At 39.8% G+C, this 27487-nt stretch overlaps 2 protein-coding genes and 1 long non-coding RNA gene across 11 annotated transcripts; 2 read left to right on the forward strand and 1 right to left on the reverse strand.

Annotated features, from left to right (window-relative positions):
- Pcmtd2 (protein-L-isoaspartate (D-aspartate) O-methyltransferase domain containing 2) lies at nt 1-18366 on the forward strand. Of its 9 annotated transcripts, none has more exons than XM_076571464.1 (7): nt 1-131; nt 605-729; nt 5256-5586; nt 7435-7537; nt 8862-9033; nt 12325-12452; nt 15746-15870. In XM_076571464.1, the coding sequence occupies exons 1-6, from the start codon at nt 41-43 to the stop codon at nt 12436-12438; spliced, it is 936 nt and encodes a 311-aa protein (XP_076427579.1). In that variant the 5' UTR covers nt 1-40; the 3' UTR covers nt 12439-12452; nt 15746-15870. The 9 variants fall into 9 exon arrangements, with proteins under 9 accessions (XP_076427579.1, XP_042132954.1, XP_076427580.1 ...); XM_042277020.2 differs by lacking the exon at nt 15746-15870 and adding an exon at nt 14051-15739 and having other exon boundaries at nt 12329-12452; XM_076571465.1 differs by lacking the exon at nt 15746-15870 and adding an exon at nt 14051-14178.
- Nucleotides 17209-21879, reverse strand: LOC143273096 (uncharacterized). Its single transcript, XR_013051009.1, has 2 exons — nt 21751-21879; nt 17209-19180 (listed from the first exon to the last, which is right to left on the reverse strand). It is a non-coding gene; the product is annotated as an uncharacterized LOC143273096 (long non-coding RNA).
- Polr3k (RNA polymerase III subunit K) lies at nt 21135-27487 on the forward strand. The gene is made up of 3 exons (XM_006994571.4): nt 21135-22311; nt 24061-24148; nt 26265-27487. The coding sequence occupies exons 1-3, from the start codon at nt 22084-22086 to the stop codon at nt 26390-26392; spliced, it is 444 nt and encodes a 147-aa protein (XP_006994633.2). The 5' UTR covers nt 21135-22083; the 3' UTR covers nt 26393-27487.

A 27487-nucleotide genomic window follows, 5' to 3' on the forward strand; every position in this document is an offset into this window, starting at 1 on the left:
AGTTCAGCTATATCGCGCGCAGGCGCACAGGTAGCAGCGGATGTTTACAGCGGCCGAGGTCGGTGCGAAGCGACCGAAGCGTCCAAAGAACTGCTGTCGGAGTCTAAACCCGAGGGCCGCTAAGCGCCCAGGTAGAGCTGTTGCTGCCCCTCGGCCCTTCCCTCTGTACCTGTTCTCCAGCTCTGGTTACCGGTCCACTAGCGCCCGCGTTCCTTAGCATCTTTTGAGAGTTTCTAGCCCTAGCACCTGCCCCCACCCCATCTCCCTGCCCAGCACCCTTCACACCAAATCTTCCTCCAGCACCTTCCCTTCAGCGTACCCCACCTCCAACTCCCCACTCCCCCAACCTCCGCTCTCTGTTGGTAACTGTGATATGTTTGCTCTAGATCTACAGCCTATTTCTGATTAAGTAGAAAACGTTTGCAATTAGCTCAAGGGCAAGTCGGGCATTGACAAGGTTTGAAACAAATTCCACCTTGGGTGGTTATTTGAAAGAAGGCAGAGTATCCTGCAGAGGAGAAAAGAATGGACCTGGCTGGGTAAAGGTCTAAAATAGCTGGAGAGAATTTGCAGGGGCCTGGTTCCTTTGTTTGTTTTTTATTAGGCCTGTTCCTCTGCCACCAACTCAGTCATCTGATTATCTGGCCCTCAGCTCTCTTGGACCTGCACTGTTGGTCTCTGTTCTTGTCAGCGAAGACGTGGCTAAAGTGGGCTCCATTCCGATGTTTGGTAGGCTGTCTTTCTAGAATGAGGTATTTAAGAGACTCATTACTGATTGTATGTAGAGGGAATTGAAATGGGCCCTCTGAGGTGGTAGGGTTTGGCCTCTCCCTTGGCCCAGGCTTTTCTTCATCTTCCAGTGAGACTTTGCTGGGAGAGTTTTGAGAAGTACATTTCTTTATATCTTTTTAAAATTCTGGTAGTTCCAAAGCTTTTCTATGCATAAAATAGTCAGCATATAATACTATTCAGGCTTTAATTTGATTCCACCGCAAATGGTATGCACTTAATGCATACCCTCCAAGAGTTCTGGTTTTCAAGGTAAGAAGCCTCAGTTATTCCCATCATTCTCTTGGCAGGATGATCGTTTGGGACCCATTTTCCCAGAAAGATATCCCCATAAGAAGTGACATCCAGCCAGATAGTGGTGGTGCACGCCTTTAATCCCAGCACTCAGGAGGCAGAGGCAGGCGGATCTCTGAGTTCGAGGCCAGCCTGGTCTACAGAGCAAATTCCAGGACAGCCAAGGCTACACTGAGAATCCCTGTCTTGAAAAATCAAAACCAAACCAAAACAAACAAAAAAAGTGACATCCAGATTTGACTGTGGGCCTGCTTGTGTAGGTTTTCCAAATGCAGCATAGATCAGAAACAGAACCCCCTTAGTCCAGCTTCACTTGTGTTGTTGCTGTCCATTTTGAGTCCTTCTGTGCTATTGCTGCTCAGTGTTTTCCTGTGTCCTCTTGTTCTGTTGGCCTGTGCTAATCACTTCTGAATAAGAATAATAAGCATTACAGCCAGTAGTAAAATTTGTAGTGTAGGGCCGGGCGGTGGTGGCGCACGCCTTTAATCCCAGCACTCGGGAGGCAGAGCCAGGCGGATCTCTGTGAGTTCGAGGCCAGCCTGGGCTACCAAGTGAGCTCCAGGAAAGGCGCAAAGCTACACAGAGAAACCCTGTCTCGAAAAACCAAAAAAAAAAAAAAAAAAAAAATTTGTAGTGTAGTGAAGGAAGGACAGCCTCCTAAAAATGATTCTTTACCTTCAATCAGAGTCAATGTATTGCATTCTGTTGTAGCAATACTATTTAGTTTGATGAGGGTGTTTTTTCTTTCTTTCTTTTTTCTTTTTTTGACATGGTGACTGATCATGTCCAGGTCAGCAGCAAGCATTGATGCTTCCATGCAAGGCAACTTTAGATTGTCAGACAAAACTAATATTAAGTACCTACTCCCCAACAATAGCAACAGATAGGGCTACCTTGGTGTTCTGTGTAGTCTAAAGAATTATCTGATATGGAGCATGATCTACAATAGCTCCAGACAGCCTTCTGTTTTAAGTGAGTGAATTTAATAAGCATATAGCAAGCAAAAGTAAAAGAACTAGTGAGTAGTGATAGAAGTAGCAGATAGCAAAACCTCATCAGATTTAGTACTCACATCTAATAGAGATGACTGGAATAGTCCATTGAGGGAACAAACAAAAGGTAATGGCAGAAACCATCTGAGAAAGTCCCATTTGAGGCAGCCATTTGGAATTCCTGATTGAGAGCTCCAGGTGAGACTTCCCAGTTTTAAAAAAAAAAAAGATTAGCAAAAAGCAGACATCAAGTTGGGCACTTATAATCATCTAGTAGAAATTGACTGGAGAAGTTGAGGCAGTCATCTGGAGTTCCCAATATAACTTTTTCCATGGGTAAGATTGCCATGGCTGAATTTCTGACTTCCTGTTCCTACTGAGGTATTTTTAAACCTTCTGATAAACAATAGCCTTGGAAATGATTAACCTTTTAGCCATTCTCAAGGATACAATATTTTACTCCTGGGCTGTTTTGCTCTTCCTTTCCCTTAATCATAGAATTAGGTCCCCACCCAGCCCCAGGAAAAGGAATTTTGGAGAATATTTGGAGACCACTGGAAACAAATATGATAGAGCTGGTACAAGAGAGTCCTTACTCTCATCATCCACTTTCAACAATCTTAAACAGCATATGACAGTTTACCAATATAATGCACATTATACTTGGTTATGAAAATATTAACAAGAAATTAGCAGAGAATGTTGTTCTTTTGTGAGTCTTTAACACCTGTATCCTTGATGTGCACAAAACAAAAGCCTTTGGCTAGACAGTGCTGGGTTTGATCATAGCTCCTCTTGCTGTCTGTGACTGTGAGCAGTTTAGTAACTAAGACCAGCTTGCCTTACCTTTAGATGTTTAATGTAGTGCTTACTGGTGGGTGGTAACTGTTAGAAAGATGGTTGCTGTTTTTACTGAAATTCTGTTCTTTTAATATGGAATAAGCTTTCATGTGAGGAAAAGTTCAGTAAGATAAATATCTAGTACTAAATAAAATATATCTAACATTGTTTGTGGTACCTGCTGGAGACTGTTACACAGTGGAACTGTGATAGAGTAACAGAGTATATTTGGGGTGAAGAAGATAACTTTCTTGATTCAGTAGGATTTGTGGTTTTTAAAGGTCTTTTCCTAAATTGGCCTATAAGCATATAAATACATTATTCTATTTTCAACTGGTGTCCCAAATTTTAAGATGACTCTGTTAAATCAGTAGTGTAGCAGTAGAACTAAGTGGCTTATCCAAGATTAAGACCAACCTTATTAGCACTAAGGACTGGTTACAGCTGGAGACAAAGGTTCTGAATCTACTTTAAAAGTAGATGAAATTTTAATAGTTGAACCATGATTTGAAAAGTATTATTTGTCTTGATTATGAAAATGAAATATTTCATCATAAAATGGAAACAAATGTGTATCAAGACATAGTTTTTCACCTGTTGTAAGATGCCAGCATGGAAGTTTTTCACTCCTAGGCTTAGTTCTCCAGCAGTGCTGTTACCATTTGTGCACATGGGTGTGTACAGGGACTGTCTTCAGTATTCTAGAGAGAAAACTGTGAGGGGAGAGGAATCATAACAATTTTGTTGTTATTGTTTGAGACATGCTCTTTTTTTCTTTTTTCTTTTTCCTTTTTCAAGACATGATTTCTCTTGTAGCCTTGGCTCTCCTGGAGCTCACTCTGTAGATCAGGTTGGCCTTGAACTCACAGAGATCCTCCTGTCTCTGCCTCTTGAGTGGTGTGATTAAAGGCATGCACTATCACCCAGCCTGAGACAGGTTCTTATATAGTCCATGCTGGCCTGGAACTCACTGAAGATGACCTTGAACTCCTGAACAGGAGGCTGTTTTGATTCATAGTCTACAAATCTTTGTATCATTCCATAGTCTTCAGCAGTTTATATCAGCACCACCATCTTGTAAGAAATAAAGCCATTATTTTGGAAAACTCACCTGAGGTCAATATAAAACTGGGAGGATATCTTTCTTTTTCTAGGAAGAAAAAGACCTCTCCAGGATAAAAAAAAAAATATTCTCTATTCACTGATCAGGGCATGTTGTATTTTAGTAGTTAGACCTAAAGGAGATACTTTCTTCACCAAGATAGTGTGGGAAAAGATAAGAAATATATATATATATATATATATATATATATATATATATATATATATATATTGTTTTGTTTTTTTTGAGACAGGGTTTCTCTGTGTAGCCCTGGCTGTCCTGGAACTCACTCTTTAGCTCAGGCTGGCCTCAAACTCACAGAGATCCGCCTCCCTCTGCCTCCTGAGTGCTGGGATTAAAGGTGTGCACATAGAGAGCAAGGGGAAGCTGTGGTAGGGAAGTAGGACACAACGTGCTAACTGCTAAACTTTAGCCTTGAAACTGATTTTTTGTTTGTTACAATAAAGTATTTGTTACTATTTGGGGAGAAAGTTTTGTGGATGTTTTTACCTAAAATTTAAACATCGGAGTAACCAAATCAGTAGGTTGGATGGATTGCTTGTTGTGGGTGAGTTTGTGTTTATGTTGAGATGTAGTGCTCTGGTTAATGTTGGGATACTATTAAATTTGAATTTCAGGATGACTCAGTGGGTAAAGGTACCTGAAACCCAGCCTAAAGATCTGAGTTCCATCCCTAGGATCCCTAGGGATCAGTCCTGCAAATTGTCCTCTGACCTCCACTTGTGTTTTGTGACACATGTGGGTCAGTATACATACCCTCCAAATAATAAATGTAAAACTTTTTAAAAGTTGAATCAGTTAAACATCAAATGGCTTATTATTTGTTGTTGACTTTAATTTCTAGTGGAAGTAGGATTCTTTTTTCCTAATTAAAAAAATTGTGTGTATGGGCTCACACATGCCATTGTATGGATGAGGAAATCAGAGAACAACCCTGTGGCATTGGTATCTTTCCTCTCATCTTTATGTAGGTTCTGGGGAATGAACTAAGGTTATAGGCTTTGTGTGGCAAGTGCTTTACCCACTGAACAATTCCTTTGGCCCTCTAATCCCTGTTCCCCATACCAGTATCTTTGGAGGGTGAAGTGGTTATTAACAAAAGATACTCCTGTCATTATTATATTTAGAATTTAATATTTGGAAATAGCTTGTGTTTAGAGCTTTCATTATTTTGCTCTTACCTTTAATGTAAATAGTTATTAAAATTTTAATTGTAGTTTTGCTTGATTGTAATCTTGAACATGGGCGGTGCTGTGAGTGCTGGTGAGGACAACGATGAGCTCATTGATAATTTGAAGGAAGCCCAGTACATCCGGACGGATTTAGTAGAGCAGGCTTTCAGAGCAATCGATCGAGCAGATTATTATCTTGAAGAATTTAAAGAAAATGCGTACAAAGACTTGGCGTGGAAGCATGGAAACATTCATCTCTCAGCCCCGTGCATCTACTCGGAGGTGATGGAGGCTCTGGATCTGCAGCCTGGGCTCTCATTTCTCAATTTGGGCAGTGGTACTGGCTACCTCAGCTCCATGGTGGGCCTCATTCTAGGTGAGTGTGGATGCAGAGCTTGAGTCTGCCTTAGGATGATGTGGTATCGCTTTAGATGGAAAATGTAGTAGGCTGGTTGCATCCCCTGGTGAAAAATATGGACCTCCTATCAGTTGCCCAAAATTTAGCTACTAGAGGTGGATGACTGGATGATATCCACCTGTCGGCCCTGAGTTGTAAGTTTTGTTGTCTCTTACCTGTATTGCCGAATTCTGCTGTGAATGATGGAAAACAGCAAAGGTGTATAAATTCTGACTTTATGTGATTTCTTAATTTAACCTAATCACTCTTTTACCCTTTTTTCCCACTGGGTGTCATTAAAATCCTTTGGTAGTTGAAGTTCTTTGTAGCAATTTCTGTTACATTGTTTGCTACTAAAAGAGTAATAAGTTTATAAGTTTATGTATTTTTAAGGAATTTTCAGATATGGATGGAAGGGATTTCTTTTTTCTTTTCTTCTTTTTTTTTTTTTTTTTTTTTTTTTGTGTGTGTGTGTGTGTGTGTGTGTGTGTGTGTGTGTTTCAAGACAGGGTTTCTCTGTATAGCTTTGGAGTCTGTCCTGGAACTCGATCTGTAGACCAGGCTGGCCTTGAACTCACAGAGATCTACCTGCCTCTGCCTCCCAAATGCTGGGATTAAAGGTGTGTATCATCACTGCCCAGCTGGAAGGGATTTCTTAGGTTATCATATTTGGAGTCATTTAGGCTATTTGCTGTACAAGTTGTAAGAATGCATGTATGGTTATGGCCATTTCTGATATTATTATCAGGATTATCAGCCAAATAGCTATTGAATTCCTGTTTTGTGTAAAATGTATATTGGGGCAAAAACTTTTCAGATGTTGCTTGTTTTTCTTCTCAATTGAAATAATTTTTAATCCTAGTTTGTCTTTGATTGAGACGTGGTTTCCATGCTTTGAGAAAAGGACACAGGCCCAGATTACTTATCATTCCTGTGACTTGCTTGATTTTACTTGAAAAATTTTACCTTGGCTAAGGTAGTAGTTTTTGCTGGGGGGAATAGATAATAAAGCCACCTAGGCTAACGAAAAAAGCCGGAGGAACTGAGGACATGGCTTAGTGGGTAAATGCTGTACAAGCATGAACCAGAACATGTAAAAAGCCAGGTACAGCAGTGTGTTCTGTAATCTCAGCGCTGCAAAACAGAGATAGGATTTTAGGGACTTGCTTGGCCAGCCAGTTTAACTGAGTAGGACTCTGTCTCAAACAGTAACTTGGGGAGTGGAAGATTCCTGATGTTGATCTCTGCCATGGACACTCATGAGCCAGCATGCATGTGACCACACACACACACACACACACACACACACACACACACACACACAGAGAGAGAGAGAGAGAGAGAGAGAGAGAGAGAGAGAGAGAGAGAGAGAGAGAGAGAGAGAGACGTGTGCTTAGTACCTATGAAAAGAGTAAGCCTGGAGACACTGTGGCACTCCATAAGTGCCAGTAGTGTTAATGAAAGTGCTGTGAAATAAAGATTAAAGCCTAATACAAGATTTATTTGTAAATATAGATTTCTTCTTAAATTTGTTAGTAAAAGCTACTACTCTTACTTTTTTCTTTTCAATTTGCAAATTATTCTTTTAATGTTTGAGCAGCCCAGGCATCAAAACAAATACTGTGTTAATGAATGAACTATACTACACATTGAAAGACTCCCTTGAGTGGTTTGTAGCCACAAATGTGCCGAGGCCTTAAGACCTCATGAGTTTCTATAATTATATATTACATAATTATCTGTGTTGTAATTAGTAAAGTACAGAAAAAAAATGAGCAAGGGTTCTTTTCCTGATTCTAAGAGCTTTGTTATTCTCAACCCTTTCAGGTCCTTTTGGTGTAAACCATGGGGTGGAGCTTCATTCAGATGTGACTGAGTATGCGAAGCAGAAACTGGATGTCTTTATCAGAACAAGTGACAGTTTTGACAAGTACGATCAGATGCTACCCATTGGTTCAAACTAAGGGTGTTAACTATAAATAAAAAAAGCCTGTTTAATATGCATATGCCAGTAAACATAGTTAAAGTATGTTTGGATGATCCCAGGTTATATGTGTGCCTGCCTTATTTACTGTATTATTTTAATATTCTCTAGTCTTGAGGGCTTTATAGTTTTTATTTTTTATTTTTTTGGTTTTTTTGAGACAAGGTATCCTCATATATCCTCATGTAGCCCTGGCTATCTTGGAACTCACGATGTAGACCAGGCTGGCCTTGAATTTACAGAAACCCACTTGCCTCTGTCTCCTGAGTGCTGAGATTAAAGGCATGTACCATCATACCTGGGCAGCTTTTTTTTTTTTTTTTTTTTTGGTTTTTGATACATGGTTTCTCTGTTTAACATCTCTGACTATCCTGGAACTCAGACCAGATGATCTTGGATTTATAGAGATCCTCCTGCCTCTGCCTCCCAAGTGCTGGGATTAAAGGTGTGGGCCACCACCTCCCAGCCAGCTTTGTGTTTTATAATTTATGATACTTTACATTAATTTTCATCAGTATAGTAAGAGAAGAAAACAAAAACTTTATTCAGTTTTCATGTTCCAGTATAGAAAACTTTTATCACCTAATTGTTTCCACAATAAAATGGTTATGTTTATTTTTGAACAGTTTATGTAAGTAGCTCGTGGCATTTAAAAAATGCCACTGAAGTTCTTAAAGAATGGAAATTTCAGAGAACAAAAAGTGTCTTTTTGCCGATAGTGGTAGACAGAGGCAGGCAGATCTTTGTGAGTTTGAGCAGCTTGTTCTACATGGCAATTTTTAGGCTAGACAGTAGAGACAGCATGTCCACATAGAGAAAATGCTGTTTAAAACCTCCTGTTGGGGATGGCAAGATGGCTCAGGGTAGGTAAAGGCACTTGCTGCTCAGAGTGATGCTCTGAATTTGATCTGTGGAAACTTCTACAAGTTGTACACATACACATCATGAATAAATAAATCAAAATCTAATAAAATCTCTAGTTGCTTGTTAAGCAACTGAATGTGGTGCTGCACATTGTAAAAACAGTGAAAAACGGTAGCTGATGTTGCTTTATATTTGGATCATGTTGGAACATTCACTTTCATTCTATTTTGATTGTAATTTCTAAGGTTCTATTTATATAGTAATATAGCTTCTAGCTCCTGGATATGGAAAGTGTTACCTTGTCCTGTGATTTTGTAATTAAAATATAACCTATGGTAAGCATAAACTTGTTTTATGTACTTGTTACAATGACACATGTAGTTACAGAAAACTTTTTTCCTTGCAGATTTGACTTCTGTGAACCTTCCTTTGTAACTGGCAATTGCCTGGAGATTGCTCCAGATTGTTGTCAGTATGATCGTGTGTATTGTGGAGCTGGTGTGCAGAAAGAACATGAAGAGTACATGAAGAATCTTCTCAAAGTTGGAGGGATCCTTGTCATGCCCTTGGAAGAGAAGGTCAGGTTCTCTACACAGCTGACATTGTGTATACTCTCCTTCAAGTCAGCTTATGTGTACTACTTTTGCAGTAGCTCTGCCATGTTATTAACCGAGGACAGGTATGGATGTGCCTAGGTCTTCCATACCCTAGGTGCTGTGTGTGAACCTTCCCTTACCTCCTTTCTCTTTTATATTTGTTCTTCCTTCTGTTTTTTTTTCTTTTCTTCTCCTCACTTTTTCTCCCTTCCCTTCTCTTTCTTCTTCCTTCTCTTCATCTTCACCCCAGCTCCCTTTGTTGTTGTTGTTGTTGTCTTGTACTTGCTCGATACTTTGATGGAAAGTATTTCACACATTTCCCGCTTTTCAAAAATTTCCTTGTATAGACTGGCTTGAAACTTAGAGTGCTTTACTTGAAAGAGTTCGTGAATGTAATTTTTAAAAAATTATTTATTTTTATTTTATATGCATTGGTGTTTTGCCTGGATGTATGTCTCTATGAGGTTGTCAGATTCCCTGGAACTGGAGTTACAGACAGTTATGAACTGCCATGTGGGTGCTGGGAATTGAACCCGGCCAATGCTCTTAACCACTGAGCCATCTCTCCAGCCCCTCATGAATGTAATGTTTAGTCATTTAATTTTGAATCTATATCATTTTGTTGTTTAAAAGATGCATTTGGTTGATATATCTCTTAGGTGTGTGTGTTTATGTATGAGTGTTCACATGTGTGCATGTATGCATGTGCATGTGGAGGCCAGAGAATTGACATCTGGTATCTTCTTTGATTGCTTTCCACCTTATATATTGAGGCAGGATTTCTCACTTGAACCCAGAGCTCATCAGTTTGGCTGATCTAGCTAGCCAGCTTGCTCTGAGGATTCTCTGTCTGCACCTTCTGAGTGTTGAGATTACAGGTGAACCACACCATCTGCCTAATGTTTAATTGAGTGCTGGGGATTGGAACTCTGGTTCTCCTGTTTGCATGGCAAGCACTTTACCAACTGAGCTATTTTCCTAGTCCTTTCTTATTTTTTAATATTTTGGTTTTCTTTTTCATATTTTCTTTGTAAGTGATTTGTTCAGGGGAGTAGGTTATTGGTCTCATAGTGTTTTCGTACACCCTGGATTTTGCAGTTCATAGATGCATGTTCTTCTGTACTTTGTATTTTCTACCTATTGGTAATTAGATCTAGAGGCTTAGTAGAGTTTACCTTTGTCATATTTTGATGGAGGAGAACACAAGAATATAAGGTATGTATTAAAAATAGACATTTGTCTTCATTATATAAAAGATTGATTCTAAGACCACTTTTTTTCACTCATGATGACAAAATATGGAGATGCCTCAGATCCTTTCATAAAATCATGTAATATGTTAGTGGCATATGACCTGCACACATCCTCCTGTGTACTTTAGAATACCTCTAGATTAATGGTAATATGTGGTAGCGTATCAGTGCTGTATAAATAGTTGTTTATTGTGTTGCTTAGGGAATAATGACGAGAAAAATCTGTACATGTTCAGTAGTACACAATTTACTTTCTGAATATTTTTGGTATGCAGTTGCTTGGATGTAAGAACATTGGATCTATAGGACAAGTTCTACTTAAGTGTGTAGGCACAAGCAGCTTCTTTGTTTACTCATCCTTACAGAATGATAGTACCCTGATCCATTGTTTCATTAAGAACTATAGAATAATACATTTAAATTCCTTCATTTTTTCTGTATTTAGGTGCTGGTTAACTTTGATAAAGAGAAAACTGCTTATTACTGATTTGGTCCCCCTGAAGTATACATTATGTAAGACATACAGGATAAATTTTGGTTATTAATATTTGCTTATTAATTTTCTGAGTAATTTGGCTTTTTGACAAAGGGAGGTGACTAATAAGGCTTTGTTTTTTAGTATCAACTAATTTTGATTGAGATCATTTTAGCTCTAGATTAATTTGAAGAGGATAGGCATCTTCATACTATTTCCATCTGCTCATCTAGATTATGAAATGCAGGTTTATAGTTTTATTTAAGGTCTTACATATCATTTATGTATTATATTTAAATGTTTGATGTTCATTCTAGCTAGAAACTATCCTTTAAAAAGAAGAGGCTTCTGGTGGTACACACCTTTTATCAGGTGGAACTCTGAGTTTGAGGTCAGCTTGGTCTATAGAGTGAGTTGCAAGACAGCTAGGGCAATACAGACAAACTCTGTCTTAAAAACAAACAAAACAAAACAAAAAAGTTTCTGGGTGATGAAGAGATGGCTCAGCATTTAGGAACATACAATTCTTACAGAGGAACTGAGTTTAGGCAACTCACCAAGGTCTGTAACTCCAGCTTTAGAGGTTCTGAGGGGCTCTACTGGACTCTGAGAGCACTGGCACTTGTACATATACCTTTACACACACACACACACACACACACACACACACATTTTAATCTTCAAAATTTTCTGAAAAAAATGTTTTTGCTGTTGTCTCTGAATATGATTAATTTTTAGATATTTCCCTAGTAATTGTGCTGTTTAATCCTTTTAGAGAATCCTTAGTTTTGGCCATTTACAGACTGTCCTAGTCACATTGAACACACAGAGGCCTTGTCGTTAAATTGGATTCTTTGGTACCAATCCTATAATGTAAAGTGCTTTGATGATCTACATTGCTATGTATCAGCTACAATATCCCACTGCACCCCTGAAGTGCTATTAGTGAGAGTAAGGACAATTGCTTAGGTGCCCAGAATGACACATTTATGTTGAAGAAAGTCACAGAAGCATGGTGGTAGTATCTGGCATTTGGGCTTCTCCTGCTCCCTTGCTTTTACAGGTGTAGATGGCTTGCACCTCAGATGTTTTGTACCTCAGATGCCATTGTAGCTATACTCTTGAAAGTAGCACACAGAATTTAGGGTTTTTTATGGTTGAAATATTGTGGCTATTGTGCATCTTTGGTTATTTTTACTGAGGACAGACTCTTTCCAACTTATCCCTGACCACTGTTTTGAAGAACCTTAGAAGGTTGTTTGGTAAGAATTTTTCTTCTTTATCTCATTATTTCCTCTTCTAGTCCTTTAGCTGGCTTATTGTTCATATTTCTTGTAAACACAAGGTAGGTTATGGAGCTTGAGTATGTTCATGCTAAGCATTTGCATAAGAGTATTCCTGTTAGTTGTAAGTAATATCACATTAGGTGTTATATAGACAGGCTATTTCATATTTAGATTTAATTGTTTCATACTGAAACAATTACACTTAAATATAAGTTGTCTAGTAGCCAAATCCTTTGGATATTCTTGTTTTGTCTTTGAGATAGCTGACCAAGATAACACGCACAGGCCCTTCTGCTTGGGAAACAAAAAAGATTCTGGCCGTTTCCTTCGCCCCTCTGGTCCAACCCTGCCGTTCGGAGTCAGGACAGCCTAGACTTGTCCAGCTACGTGAGTATAAGCATCTACCTCTCTTTTATCTCTGATTAAAATTAGAATAGAAACAAAAAGTACAAGTGACACTTTGACATTAAAGAGTATTAACCTCCCTTATTGCAGCCCTCAAATTATACAAGATACTTTAGACATTGAAAAAGTCTCTCTATTTAGCCCATCTTAGATGATTTTAGTCTTCTTTTAAATTGATAAAGTGTTGTTGCTGATCATGCTTCTGAAAGTAGCAGATTCACCAAAGAGCTAATTTTGCCACATGGGAATCTCAGGCCGTTTGCCTTGCCTGCTGGGAATGTGTAGTAGTCCCTGCACACAGTCCTCACAGTACCTGTCTCATGATGCTTTAAGCAATACAGGTGAGCCTGTTCTGCTGTGTGACTGGGAAATTTTGTGTAGCCTCACATGCTCTAAACCTTTGTGCTTACATCTCCAAGATGCAGACTCGGCATGGAGCTAACATAGGGTATCATTCATCCTGATGTTTTATATTTTAAACAGCTCTAACAGAAATAGGATTTCAAAGTGATGAAGATTTAGGATTTCCAAGTGAAGACAATTCATCATACTTTTGATCACTTAAAACATTTGGAAAATGTGTGTGTGTGTGTGTGTGTGTGTGTGTGTGTGTGTGTGTGTGTGTGTGTGTACACAAGAAAAAGAGGAAGGGAGAGAGGGAGAAAAATAGAATAGGAATGTGAATTAATATAGATAGTTCTAAAACAAATACATTTTTGGTGAATTTTTTTAGAGAACACTTCAATTTGTGATAGTCATTTAACAAATTGCCCTACTTTGTGTGTCACATGAAATTCAGTAACAAGTAACAATGAAATATACAAAGAAGTTTGGAGAGACTAGGGAAGGTATGTAGAAGATGATGTTATGTTGTACTTGATTTTGAAGGTGAGAAGGAATTCCCTTAAGAGAGGAGGAGTAGAAAGGTATTAGGAGAACCAGGGCAAAGTTAGAGACACACACTCTATGGTGTAGTCGTTGTGGATGTTTTGGAAAAACTTGACTTATATATAGTTTGGGTTTTAATTTATTGTATGGCTGTGGAGAACTTCAGATGTTATTGAAGATGCTGCTCATACCAGTCACTTGGAGGGTGAATTTGTCAGACGGGTGTGTTGTAGAATATTATTTTAAGGTGTGTTACTTTTGTTTATGTTGCATTTGTTTAACTCTGTGAAGCTGTGTTACTGTGTCTGCCTAAAACACCTGATGGTCTAATAAAGAACTGAATGGCCAATAGCAAGGCAGGAGAGAGACATAGGCCGGGCTGGCAGGCAGAGAGAATATATAGAAGGAGAAATCTGGGAGGGAAGAGAAGTAGCCAGAGAAGACATTAGGGACCAGCCACCTAGCTACACAGCAAGCCATTTATAGAAGTAGGAGAACAGGAAAAGCCCAAAGGCAAAAGATAGATGGGATAATTTAAGTAAAGCTGGCTAGAAATAAGCCAAGGTAAGGCCGGCATTCATAAATAAAAATAAGCCTCTGTGTGTGCTTACTTGGGAGCTGAGTGACAGACCCCTCAAAAGAGTAAAACAAACAAACACCAACATTGGTTCTCTAAAATTTTGTTTTTTAAGCAAATGTGACCAGTGATAAGGAAGTGCACCATCCTCTGGCACAATGGCTGGGTTTAGAAGACAAGGACTCAGGAGAGCATTTGGAAGACTTTGAAGATCTGGTTAAAAATGAGTGTTTCTGTGTGAGGGCTTGTCAAGCCTGGCTATGTGTTGCCTCCTGAGATACTCACTGTGAATGTTGAGTGATAAACATTCATGTGATTTGGTTAGCATTACTAAAGTGATCGGTTGGGTAGGGTATTTGCAGTTTCTATTTTCCTAGATTTTCCTAGGTCACTGATTTTTGTGAGACCAAGGGAATAAGAGAAACCATATAGCAAAACCAGCCTACAGTGATACTGAACAGCTTTGGATATGACTGCCTGGAGCATCCCCCTAAGTGGCATGTGTGCAGGTTGGAGGCAGAAGTTAGGCAGGAAGTTGATGGGGTTTTCCCCATCAGGCAAGAGACAAAGATTGAGACTACACCAGCCTCCACAGGAAGGGTTCAGGGACACATGACCTTTCTAAGGAAGAACAGGAGAGCCCAAGGTATTGTATTATCATCTGTGCTAAGTGTGGGGTAGGCTTGACTTGACTGGGACTAAATTTCAACTTGGGGAGGTGGTCTGTATTACTTAAAGTCACAGAACAGATATAAAACCAAGAATCAGCAGTCATACTGAGAAAGGAGTGAAGTGAATACTGGAGGCTTTGGGAGTGTCACAAGGCCCAAGGAAGAGAAGTCATAGAGAAGGGCTATGAACTGAATCAGCTATTCCTGGTGGTCCTCAGAGAAAGTTTGACAGGCCAGAGTTGCTACTTGGGAGCCCAGTGGCCAGTGAGGGACTATTTTTAGCATCTTTGAGAAATAGCTGGATTGCAGAGGTTCTGGAACCAAGTTTTCTTGAATTGAGTTAGAGGAGAATATACCACAGGTCATTTGTTGAGCTACATGGCAGGATGCAGGCAAGATACCACAGAACCATCCTGGAGAGAGAGCACAGCCCCATGTTCTCAGGGACAGAGGATAAGAGAGAAAGCTTGGTGACTCTGAAAGAGGTAGGAGATACTGTTTGTTGTTAGAACCTGGTCTACAGACTTGCATATCTGCAGGGCAGAGGATATTGGTGGTTTCTAGGCAGGGGTTATGATTTAGGTAGCCAATGCTGCAGATAACACAAGAACCTTCTCTATAGAGTGGTCTCTTGTTTGGAGAAGGTTATGTGTACTGGAGGGAAAAAAGGATTTAGATTTTCTGTTTAATGTATCTAAACCCATGGCCTCTAATTCCGTTTACTTTGAGAAAAACCCTTTGTTCTTCTTAAAATGGTTTTAGATTTTCACTTGTCTACTTTAACAGAAAAATATTTAATTTATAAATTACTGTGAAACTATTAAAATAGATAAAGGGATGTTAGAAGTGTAGATTACTGTATTGTTGAGTGGGTGTTATTGTGTCATTGAGCAGAGTAAATTGAGTTATGAACTAATCTGCAAGAACAAACCCTAAGGTTTCAAATTCTGCTGCTGGCTGATTGGCTAGACAGTATTTCTTTCCTTTTCAGAGTTAAGAATTAGTATATGTGGATATGTCTTTTGAAAAACACATGAGGTGCAGAGTAGACCACTGGTTCCTATTTTGTTAGAATTCTCCCCTTCTTTGAAGTTCTTCTAGCAAGTTAGGTATGGGGTTGGCCCTGCCCGTGCCCACAGGCTCTGCCCCTGTCCACAGCACCACTGGCCGTGCGCAGCCTGCAGGATCTGGCCCGGCTTGCTATCCGTGGCAGCATCAAGAGGGCTATGCGCCAGGAAGCTACCAGAGGAGGTGGACTGAAGAGCACACCTATGTTTAAAAGAAGGCGACTTCGTCGCCGGCGAATGGAAACCATTGTCTTTTTGGACAAAGAGGTCTTTGCCAGTCGAATTTCCAACCCCTCTGATGACACCAGCTATGAGGATGCAGAGGAGGATCGGCGGGAAGTGGCAGAGAGGACCTTACGGGAGGCCAAGCCTGAGCCACCAGTAAACTTCCTTCGCCAGAGGGTATTGCGCCTCCCATTACCCGACCCCCTGAAGTACTACCTGCTGTATTACAGGGAAAAGTGAGCTGTGGGAGAGTGGGACCAGGATACCCAGAGCAATCTGCTGGCCAGGTACAAGTGTCTTTTCCCTTTATTGGTTCCTGACTATCCTCTGAAACTTTCATGCAATGGTGTGATTTTATTTAAGCACAATCCAACAAGAAACTTCATTGAATTATTTCCCTCAGTAGGGGTGGGGTGGGGTGCGCATCTTGTTGGCTCTACTGTAATTTGAGCTCATTGGGAACTGCATGATGTCTGCTCCTTATGCAGGCAAACTTATACGTTGAGGCTGGAACTGAATTGTATTGGATCCTGTGTGAAGCAAGGGGCATATCTGTAAAGGTGTGACATCTTTGGGTGTGACATACCACCATTCAGCTTGAATTTTATGTCATGATTCTATTGTTGGCACTGAGTTCATCTGACTTTTGTCGTTTTCTAGGTTGGGAAATGTTGGAAAGCCTCCCTTATTTTAATCAAACTAATCAAATCTTATGTGAAATATCTACTTGTAGTTTTTAAAAGGAAAAGAAAATGAGATGCAGGAGGAGGAATAAAATATAAAACTGTCAGATGTGTTTCTGGAATTTCCAAAGACTTCTAAGCATTTGACACCCCCCCCACCCCACCCCACCCCACTTTCTGTTACTTATAGGAACCACCATCAAGTAATATCTTACAGGATATTCTAAAAGGAGAACAAGTTTTTCTTACTTAAACAAAACAAAAGAACAAACAAACAAAAAAATGTGAGTGATAAGCTAGTCACTGAATTGCAAAGACCAGAACAGGTTTCTAAAGTATGTTAATGAGAATTTTCAGAGCAGGTAGAGAGACTGCAGGGTGTTACAGACAGCCCATGCTTCTCAACTTCAGTTTGCTATCTTTCTGTGATCATATTAGAATACCAATTCATAGATTTTTATCTTTTATAATTCTGGAGAAAAAATTGTTAGTTTTGTAAATTTTCTTAAGAACAGATATATGTATTTTACTAGCTCCATTGCATTAGAGCAGTTTAACTCAGTGACTTGTGAAATTTATTATCTCCAGGCCGTTGGTGTTGAGAAATACCAATTTTTTTTTTTAAAAAAAGCAACCTTTCTGGCTGTCAGAGGGCAGGACTTGAAGTTACATTGATGATTCCAAAAGCTGGCCCTTAAAATTTTTTTTTAACCCAAAGAAAACAATAGTGTAAATTGTTAATAATAAACCCAAATTAGTGTGTTAATTTAGGATTAAGTACTGAGATTTTATGATTTATTTTCAGCTTAGCCTCACGTGACTTGCAGGGAGAGGTTTGATCTATGATTTCTCCAGCTTAAATGGATATTTTGGATCCTTCCTTTTTTCTTTTTCTTTTTTAAGTTAGTTGAATCATTTTACCACACAGTATAGTCTGCATGTATAGCTGGTAAAACATATTGCCCTATATTATAAATATAATGTACACTTATATTACTTTAAATATAAGCTATTTAAAGAAAGTTCATAGTTGTTTTTACCTGCTTTTTAACTCCAAGTCAGGCTTCTTTTCTTTCAGAGAAATGCATGCTCTAACTTTACTTGCAAATGTTTGTAGTTTACAGATCTTTGTTGATGTTAACTCTAATTGTTAGGTAGACTTCTATGTTACCTGGAAAATTTTGGACATAAATTTAAATAAATCTGTGAAGTCTGTATATTAGGTGGCTTGACTGAATTTTTTTCCTGTGATTGAATATGGACTGCATTTTGAAAAGCCACATTTGCCTTTATGCTGGATTAAAAAATTACAATGCATAAGACTTTTCCTTTATATGTTATAACTTTTCTTAGCATTTTATATTTATATGTTATCACTTTGTGATTTTAAACCATAATTCAGTTAAATAGAGTTATAATGTGAGGAATAGATTGGTCTTTATAAAACCAGGGGAAAATTGGAATTTTCTTATGAGTAAACATACTTTGCTGCCAGAATTCAGTATAATGTACCACATTCTGTTTTCATACTAGTAAATCTTAATATAGTCAAATGTCCTCAGGATCTATATTGTAAACAACATTGAAAACTGCTTATGTTTTAAGGAGTGGTTATTTTTAAACATGTGACTTCTGTTTTAATGTAAGAATCAAAGGTATACATAAAAATAGATTTGCCAATGTGCAACTTAAAGTCGAAAATCCAAGAACTTAGAAACATTGTTTTTTTTTTCCAGTAAGATGAAACACATGGGGAACTCAATCAATAAAAAAGTAGTTAAGACATTTTATTCTCAGCATTGCTTCTGTGTTGAGTATGTGATTGATTATATTTACATCTTGTTAAAATTCCATTCTCTCCAGTGGGATTGCAGTTTGTATACTTTTTAAATGTCAGTTTTTCTTTCTTTTGTATTCTGTGATTATTCCATACCTGCAAACACACTAGTGTTGGCATATCCAACACATGTAGAAGTGAGTTTATTAGATGCCATCCCAAAGGTAGAATCTATGTTTTTTTTTGTTTTTTTGTTTTTTCGAGACAGGGTTTCTCTGTGTAGCTTTGCGCCTTCCTGGAACTCACTTGGTAGCCCAGGCTGGCCTCGAACTCACAGAGATCCGCCTGCCTCTGCCTCCCGAGTGCTGGGATTAAAGGCGTGCGCCACCACCACCCGGCGAATCTATGTTATTTTAAATTGGCCATCAAAATCCATCACCCATCAGATTACCTTCAAAACAGTACATAGTTCTAAGAGTCTGTGAAAGAGCTTGTTTTCACTTAATTGACAAGAAACAGTATTAAGAACCTTTAAAATTTCAGACTGATGGAAAAATCAAGTTGACACTCTTTCCATTCCATAATATTTTTAAAATTTTTAATGATTAATTTAATATCTTTTTATATGGACTTTTGCTTGATTCAGAGGAAATCTTACCATTTATGTGGTGATTCTCTTAAAGCATCTTAGCAGGCTAATGTCTGTCCACTCATCCAAAGAGATTTCTTCTCAACCCTGTTTTCATACTTCTACTCTCTGTCAAGACGCCTTGCATGAGATAATGATGGGTCTCCCACCTGAACTGAGCTGCTTCTCAGTTCCTAGTAACATAAAGAACAGGAAGTGATATCACTAGAGTGTGTGTGTGGGGGGGGGACCAGCAGGCACTAGAGCTTTGCTCTGGACCCTGTCCTCACTGTCAAGTTGATGAACAACAGACCTAGTTTTTTACTTCCATGCTGTTACTGGGAACAAGCCAGTTATCCCACTATGAACTCACATCATGGCCTACAGTTTTCTACCCACAAATTCATCATCCCATCAAGAATCCCTCAAAGAAACAGGCTGTCTCTATGGTTACCAGTAGAGACCTTATCTGGAAGCTCCACTCTTCAGCCTCCTCACCTGCAAATACTTGGGTACAAGGAAGCACACAAAGTAACCAGGATACTTGTGCAGGTGCTGAGCACCAGCCTCTAGTATCTACATGCTAGATCTCACCTGATGCTGCCTAGGCTATCACTGTGTCTGAATCTCCACCATCCAGCCATATATTAGGTCAGTTCTTCATAACTAAGGTTGGAAGCTGGATGATGTGTGGTGGTATTGTGTTCCCCAAAATATTGTGCACGCTAATAAACTTATCTGGGGTCAGAGACAGAATAGCCCAATATTAAACATAGAGGATAGGCAGTGGTAGCACACGCCTTTAATCCTAGCATTCCAGAGGCAGAAATCCATGTGTTCAAGGATACAGCCAAGCATGGTGACTCACGCCTTTAATCCTAGGGAGTGGTGGTAGAAAGCAGAAAGGTATATAAGGCGTGAAGACCAGAAACTAGAAGCTTTTTATCTGTTTAAGCTTCAGGCTTTTGAGCAGCAGTTCAGCTGAGAGCCATTGGGATGAGGACACAGAAGCTTCCAGTCTGAGGAAATAGGATCAGCTGAGGAACTGTCGAGGTGAGGAAGCTGTGGCTTGTTCTGCTTCTCTGATCTTTCAGCATTCACCACAATACCTGGATCCAGGTTTGTTTTTATTAATAAGTACCTTTAAGATTCATGCTACAATGATGGAACTTCAGGTTCATGACAGCTCCTTACTCTATGAAAATCCATCATGCCCATGTCAGTTTCCAACCTGTCAAAGAATTTGAGCAACATTTTTTTTTTGTGTGTGTCCTAGAGAATGTGACTTTGGGCTGATGTCACCATTGGGCTGATGAGAGAACATATACAGCCATGTCTGGTGAATCATTGTTTCCCAGCTCCAACATTCATCAAAAAGGAAGGCAATCCATTTTGTTAGGAGTAGGCACAGAGACACTACTTTATGCAATTTCTAACATTGAGATTTGTAAATGGAAGTTTTCCTCTGTCCCGTCTGACCTGCAGCAGCTTATAGAATAATCACTCAGAGGCTTAATATTAATTACAAACTTTTTGGTCTATGGCTCAGGCTTATTGCTAGCTAGCTATTACATCTTAAATTAACCCATTTCTATTCTATTACATCTTGCTCCTCTCAGCGGCTTGCAGTGTCTCCCTTGACTCTGCCTTCCTCCTCCCTGTATCTTTCCTTGGATTTCCTGCCTGGCTATAACCTGTCTTGCCATAGGCCAAAGCAGCTTCTTTATTAACCAGTGATAGCAACATATATTCACAGTGTACAGAAAGACCATCCCACAGCATAGATTCATCTTTATTCAAATAATAAATGATAGAAATAATAAAATAAGAGCACTGTCTGCTCTTATATTTAGACGACCTGGGTTCCATTTCCAGCACGTACATGGTAGTTCACAACTGACTGTAACTCCAATTCCAGGATATCTGATGCCCTTGTCTGGCCTCTGCATTCACTGTGTACACAAGACATACATGCAGGCAAAATAAAAATAAAACCTCAAAAAATAAAATAATAAAGTAGTTGTAAAATGTAACCATTATTGTATATATTTAAGACTGACAATGTATTTCATACACACCTATAAAATGATTTTCATAATTGACATGATTGTGCCATATCAGAAACATAGACAAACATATTTGTGTCTTTACAGTGTCAGAATTTATTTAATAACAATAAATTCACAAGATATAGCAGTTTCAATGAAAGCAACTGTGAACTATTCCTGCTTTCCTTGGTAATCTTGGCTGACATGAAGGTTTTCTGTTTTGTTTTGTTTTGTTTTGTTTTGTTTTTTAAGAACTTATTCTCAAATCGCACATTACAAGACATTTTCCCAATTGGGGTTCCTCTTCCCAGATAACTAACTTGTGTAAAATTAACCAAAAACAAACAAACAAACAAAAAACCGAACAAACAAACAGTATTCACCCCACCCCATCCCCTGCAGGTTATCGAATGACTGCAGAGGATTAAAGAGGTAAGGCATTTCAAAGAGGTGTGAAAAGCCAGAGCTGGGAAATGTAAAGGAGTCTATAGGAATGATATAAAAGAACCAGCTGGAGAACTGTGTAGAGGAGCTGCTGGTATTGTAGGTCAGAGTTGATCTTTAGAGTTGAACCTAGCTCTATAAGTGAAGTGGCAGAACTGGAACCAGATGAAGAAATTGCCAGATGGAGGGATAGCAAGTCCAGATAGGTAGGTGATCCGTAGTTAGGCAGACAGCAATTGAGAGGTAGTATCAACATTGGAGACTGAACCAACCTAAAGTCCCTGGGTTGGTTAGTCTCTGCCTGTCAGTCCCGGCTCAGAAGATTGCGGAGCAGCCGGTCCTACACCACTGTGACGAGACCCTCCTGGGACGTGTCCACGGCTCGGAGTGCGGTAATATCCTCTCATCATCCGGTACCTTCGTCCAACCCTCAGCCCCCGGTTACTTCCGGGCTGCCAGTTGCCAGCCTTATCTATCCTGTCATCTTAGCCTGTGTTCCAGGCAGGGAGATCCGTGCGCACGCGCAGGCACTATACGGAAGGCTAGGCGTGCAGACAGCACGCTATTGGCGGGATGAGGAAGGCGTATCTGCATTGACCAATGGCATGTGCGAGGCTACCCACCGCAGTGCCTTCTGGGAACATGCCAATGACCGCTTCGATTGGGCATCTGCGGCCGCGGAAGCTCCAGACAGTAAGAACCTACAAGTTGAAGCTGGAGCAATGCTGCTTTTCTGTCCGAGCTGTGGAAACGGACTGATTGTGGAGGAGGGACAGCGTTGTCATCGCTTCGCCTGCAACACTTGCCCCTACGTGCATAATATCACACGCAAGGTGAGTTCCAGGGGCGAGTGTCTCCTCCGCTGTCCGGGAGGCACGGAGCCAGCGGCCGCGCGCTCAGTCTTTCCTGCCGGCGGTATGTTTTTGTTTTTGTTTTTTGCACTCGCTGCGGAGGTACCCCTAGTTCAGCAGTTGCTAATACAGTGGCGTCGCTCCGGCCAAATCCAAGCCATTGTTTTGGTCATGACAGAGATTTCTGCCTCTGCCTCTCTGCTGCCCGTTTTGTGACACTCAAAAAAGTTGCAAGAATTTCCATTCATACCTCTAGGGTGAACCACGCTTTTAAAACCTACAGTCCCCTCATACTGTCTCAGGCGTGCCAGGCTCCAGTCCGCTTGTCACCTTCTCTGATCTCAAATCTTCAATGTTCTTTTTGTAGCTCTTTTTGCTCTCAGAACTTGTCGCTATTCTGGAGGACCTTCACCGTGCATGCAGGACAGTTAGGTCCTTCACGTTCCTTTCGCCCGAGTCTTTCTTTCCTGAGTAACTACTCATTTGGCGCTCGCGCTCGCTCTCTCTCTCTCTCTCTCTCTCTCTCTCTCTCTCTCTCTCTCTCTCTCTCTCTCTCTCTCTCTCTCTCTCTCTCTCTGTCTCTCTGTCTCTGTCTCTCTCTGTGTCTGTCTCTGTGTCTTCCTTTTCCTTTATCTCTCCCTCTCCTGTTTTAAAATAATGACTACCCTATTTAAATTCCAGCCCTTTTGGCTGTTGGTACATGTCTATAATTCTATCACTTGGAGAGACTGCCGCAGAAGAATAAGTTCAAGGCTCACGTGGGCTGCATAGCATATATATGAAAATTAAGTAAACAAAGAAACCAAAACCCAGCTCTCCCAGTTTATCCTCATTCCTTTTATCTTTTCCCAGGATTCATTATCTTCTAATATATGCCATTTTTGTGGGGTGTGTGTGTGTGTGTGTGTTGCTTGTGTTGGAACCCAGAGAGCTGCTTTTTCAGCCCTTGGTTTTTTTGTCCACCTTTCAGTTCTTGTTCCGCCTTACCTCGGTGTCCTGAGTTCTGTGATTGCAAATGTGTATCACCAGGCCTTGATGACACCTCATTCTTTTTTTTTTTTTTTTTTTTTTTTTTTTTTTTTCTGGTTTTTCGAGACAGGGTTTCTCTGTGTAGCTTTGCACATTTCCTGGAGCTCACTTGGTAGCCCAGGCTGGCCTCGAACTCACAGAGATCCGCCTGCCTCTGCCTCCCGAGTGCTGGGATTAAAGGCGTGCGCCACCACCGCCCGGCTACACCTCATTCTTAATGTTTGCACCTTAGAGCTGTATGGTAGGAGTTTAGAGTCTGGATTTGTGATAAGATGAATGGTGACATAATTTTGAAATTTGAGGGATGACTGATAAACTTAGGAAAGCAACCAAATGTGTCCCGGGGAATGCTGGGATACCCAGATAAATGGTGCTGTTAGGCTTGTTTTGTCTGTCCTTCATGTTGGATTATTAGGTGTCTTAGAGGTATGAGAGAAGAGCAGAGTTTAAGTCAGCTATCTTTTCTTCTCTGTCTGGTGTTTCCTCCAATGTCTAGGGGTCTCTGACATTGAACCTCTGTGCTGTTTTGGGAGCATCCCAGTCACAAAACCCCTACATTTTAATAGCTTTTGCTGCTCTTTGAAGAAGATAAATTTTGTATCCATTTACTGAGTAGAGGAAATGCTGGAAGGACGTTATTGTTTGTTGGCCCGCCTTTAAAACTATATGATTATTTGAAATCTGATGGCTTGTTTTTGTTAGGTAACAAACCGAAAGTATCCAAAGCTGAAAGAAGTGGATGATGTGCTTGGTGGAGCAGCTGCCTGGGAGAATGTGGACTCTACTGCAGGTGAGAATTTTTCCATTACAGAGCCAGTGACTCAACCCTGTTTATTATTACTTATTGTTGTATTTGATAATAATAAAATTACTTATTATAATGCAACCTTGTATATTATTAGAAGCAGTGAGATGGCTCAGCAGGTAAAAGTACTTGTTGCCAAACCTGTTCATCTTAGTTTGATCATTGGAGCCCAGATAGTATAAGGAGACAGCTAACTCATGAAAGTTGTTTTCCAGCCCCCATCCCAAGTAAGTATAAAAGAATTTAAGTAAATATAAATAGTAAATTAATGACAAATAGCTTGTGTTTGCCAGTACAGGAATTTTTTGTTTTGTTTTTTTGTGACAGGGTTTCTCCGTGTAGTTTTAGTGCCTGTCCTGGATCTCACTCTGTAGACAGGCTGGCCTCCACCTCACAGAGATCCACCTGGCTCTGCCTCCCGAGTGCTGGGATTAAAGATGTGCGCCACCACCACCCGGCAGGAAATATTTTGATGATATGTTTTAGTCACAGTGTAGTCATTCTTAAAGCAAGGCATTAAAACTTTTTTGGGCCGGGCAGTGGTGGCACACGCCTTTAATCCCAGCACTCGGGAGGCAGAGGCAGGCGGATCTCTGTGAGTTCGAGGCCAGCCTCGGCTACCAAGTGAGTTCCAAGAAAGGCGCAAAGCTACACAGAGAAACCCTATCTTGAAAAACCAAAAAAACAAAACAAAAAAAACCACTTTTTTGTTTCTTTGATTTTGTTTTTTTGAGACAGGGTTTCTCTGTGTAGCCCTAGATTTAAAGGCATGTGCACCACCACCCAGCCATATTAAAAATTTTTAGAGCAGATTCTTTCAAGGATTAAATATACTGAAAGGAAAATCATTATACTGATACATGCTCTGTTGTTTTATTTAGATTCTCCAGGTCGGATATGAACAAGTATAATTAAAAATCTGGTATACATTCTCTTTTTGAAGCAAACAGGGTTTATTACAAAAAAGTTTCAATGTTGATTTAAATTTAAATATTAATGGTTGTTGAAAGAGAGAGAGGATATGTAAGAGGATAGTCATCCATGCTCTAGTGGGTACAGGCTTCTCAAGAGAATTCTGTTCTATGTATTTTCAAATACTAATATTGAAAAAATGATGAGCCCTGATCTTTTTTATTCTATATGGATTTTAAAAATTTATAACTGGAGGTGAAGTATGGTGGCTCAAGCTTGTAATCCCAGTACTCTCAAGATGGAGGCAGAAGACTCAATGCTTATCTTGGCTCCATGAGACCCTTTCTCAATCAGTCAGCTAATAAATAGTTGTGAGAATAGAGAGATGGTTCTTCCAAAGGACCTGGGTTTCCATCCCAGCACTCATATGGCAGCACTGACCTTCTGTACTTCTAATATCAGGTGATCCAGTGTCCTCTACTGGCATCCAAGGGTACTGCATGAATATGGTTCACAAAATACCTATGTGCAAAACATACACATAAAATTATTTTTAAAAAATTAAAAGATTTATGTTAATAGACTTAAATGTGATAATGGAAAGAAAGAAGAGGGCCCTAAATGTGACCTGTTTGAGAAGGAAGAGCATATGTGTGATTAGCAGTCTTTTTCTATAGCAGATACAGATCTTCTATGTTAAAAGTTAGGATTAGCTAGGTACAGTAGTACAATTTAAGAGGTGGAGAGGAGGAGAGAATCAGGAGTTCAAGGTCATCTTGGCTACCTAGTGACTTTGAGGCCAGCCCCAAGAACTTGTTTTATAAAAGCAAACAACAAAAGCCTTGAAAACGAAAAATGAGTAGAGGCTTAATTTAAAAAAAAAAAACAAAAAACTATTTGTTTATTTTTGAGATAGAATCTTGCTATGTAGCCCAGGCTGGCCTTGTAGCAAGCCTCTTGTCTCAGTCTCTGAAGTGCTACTTAAGTTCTACCACACTGGTCAGGCATTTTTGTTATAGTCCCACGAAACAGACTATAATAGACCCTTCCCATGCTATGCTTCCAGTCAGTTTTCAATACAATTTGAGAAGGAAAGTGGGACCAGGGAGGTGCTTTCAAAGTCACAGGTCTCTCCAATCCCGTTAACGGTATTTGTGTAATGTAGATGACTTGTTTTTCTCTTTGTCAGAGCCATGTCCAAAATGTGAACATCCCCGTGCCTACTTCATGCAGCTTCAGACCCGTTCTGCAGATGAGCCAATGACTACCTTCTACAAGTGCTGCAATGCTCAATGTGGACATCGCTGGAGAGACTAAGAGCAGGACTTGCCCAGCTTAAAAGCATGGATTTTGTGTGCTGAAGGTCTTTGCTGTATGATAGGAAGCTGACTCTTCTGTGGTGGAGGGCCAGTGTGAAACAGGCCATCTGCAAGTCAGCAGATAAAGTCCTTAATGCACAAGGGCCTCAGATCCTGTTCCTTCATCCTTTGTATGTAGTGGGTAGTTGATATTTCCTTACTACCATTAGTATTAGAAACTTAGTTTATAACCAAGGATAATATTGAACCTCCTATTCTTGCTGCCTCTGTCTCAAAAGTGTTAGGATGATAGGCATGTGAACCATGTTCATTTCATGCAGTGCTGGGAATTGAACTCTGAGCCTCATGCATGCTAGACAAGTACTCTGTCAACTGAGCTATAACTCCAGCCATTTAATTTTTAAAATAATTTTTATTTTTTCTCTCTAGAGTAATTATAAAAATACCCATAAAATAACTGAAAAGCACTTTAAAATTCAGGACTGACATGATACATCTTTTATGATTAACAACTAAACGAACTGTTCTATGATTTGGATTTTCTGGATGATGTTGATGGGAATTTAAAAGTAACCAAAAATATTTTCTATTTCCAGCTAGGGATAAAGGTCCACAACAGAGCCTGTGCCTAGCAAGTACAAAGGTCTGTGTTTGAACCCCATTCAAAAACCTATTAAAACCTCAATACATTTAGAAAAGTTACATATTTTTTGAAACCACTAGGGAGATTACTCTGTATAGTGGACATATTTTTCTATGTTGGAAGCTCTGGTCCCTTCCATGCAACTGGACAGTCATGATAAAGATTATAAAGAATGCAGATAGTAAGGAGATCTAAAATCACAGTATCCTCCTATGAACATAGCAGATCTAATGTTTTCAAAGTCCTTAAATAGTGGTATGGAGCCGAGCGTTGGTGGCACACGCCTTTAATCCCAGCACTCGGGAGGCAGAGTCAGGCGGATATCTGTGAGTTCAAGGCCAGCCTGGTCTCCAGGAAAGGCGCAAAGGTACACAGAGAAACCCTGTCTCGGGAAAATAAATAGTGGTATGAATGAGTAATTTACAAACAAGAGCTGACTTTGAAACCTTT

The sequence above is a fragment of the Peromyscus maniculatus genome, chromosome 4, assembly GCF_049852395.1.
Source record: "Peromyscus maniculatus bairdii isolate BWxNUB_F1_BW_parent chromosome 4, HU_Pman_BW_mat_3.1, whole genome shotgun sequence".
NCBI lineage: Eukaryota > Metazoa > Chordata > Mammalia > Rodentia > Cricetidae > Peromyscus > Peromyscus maniculatus.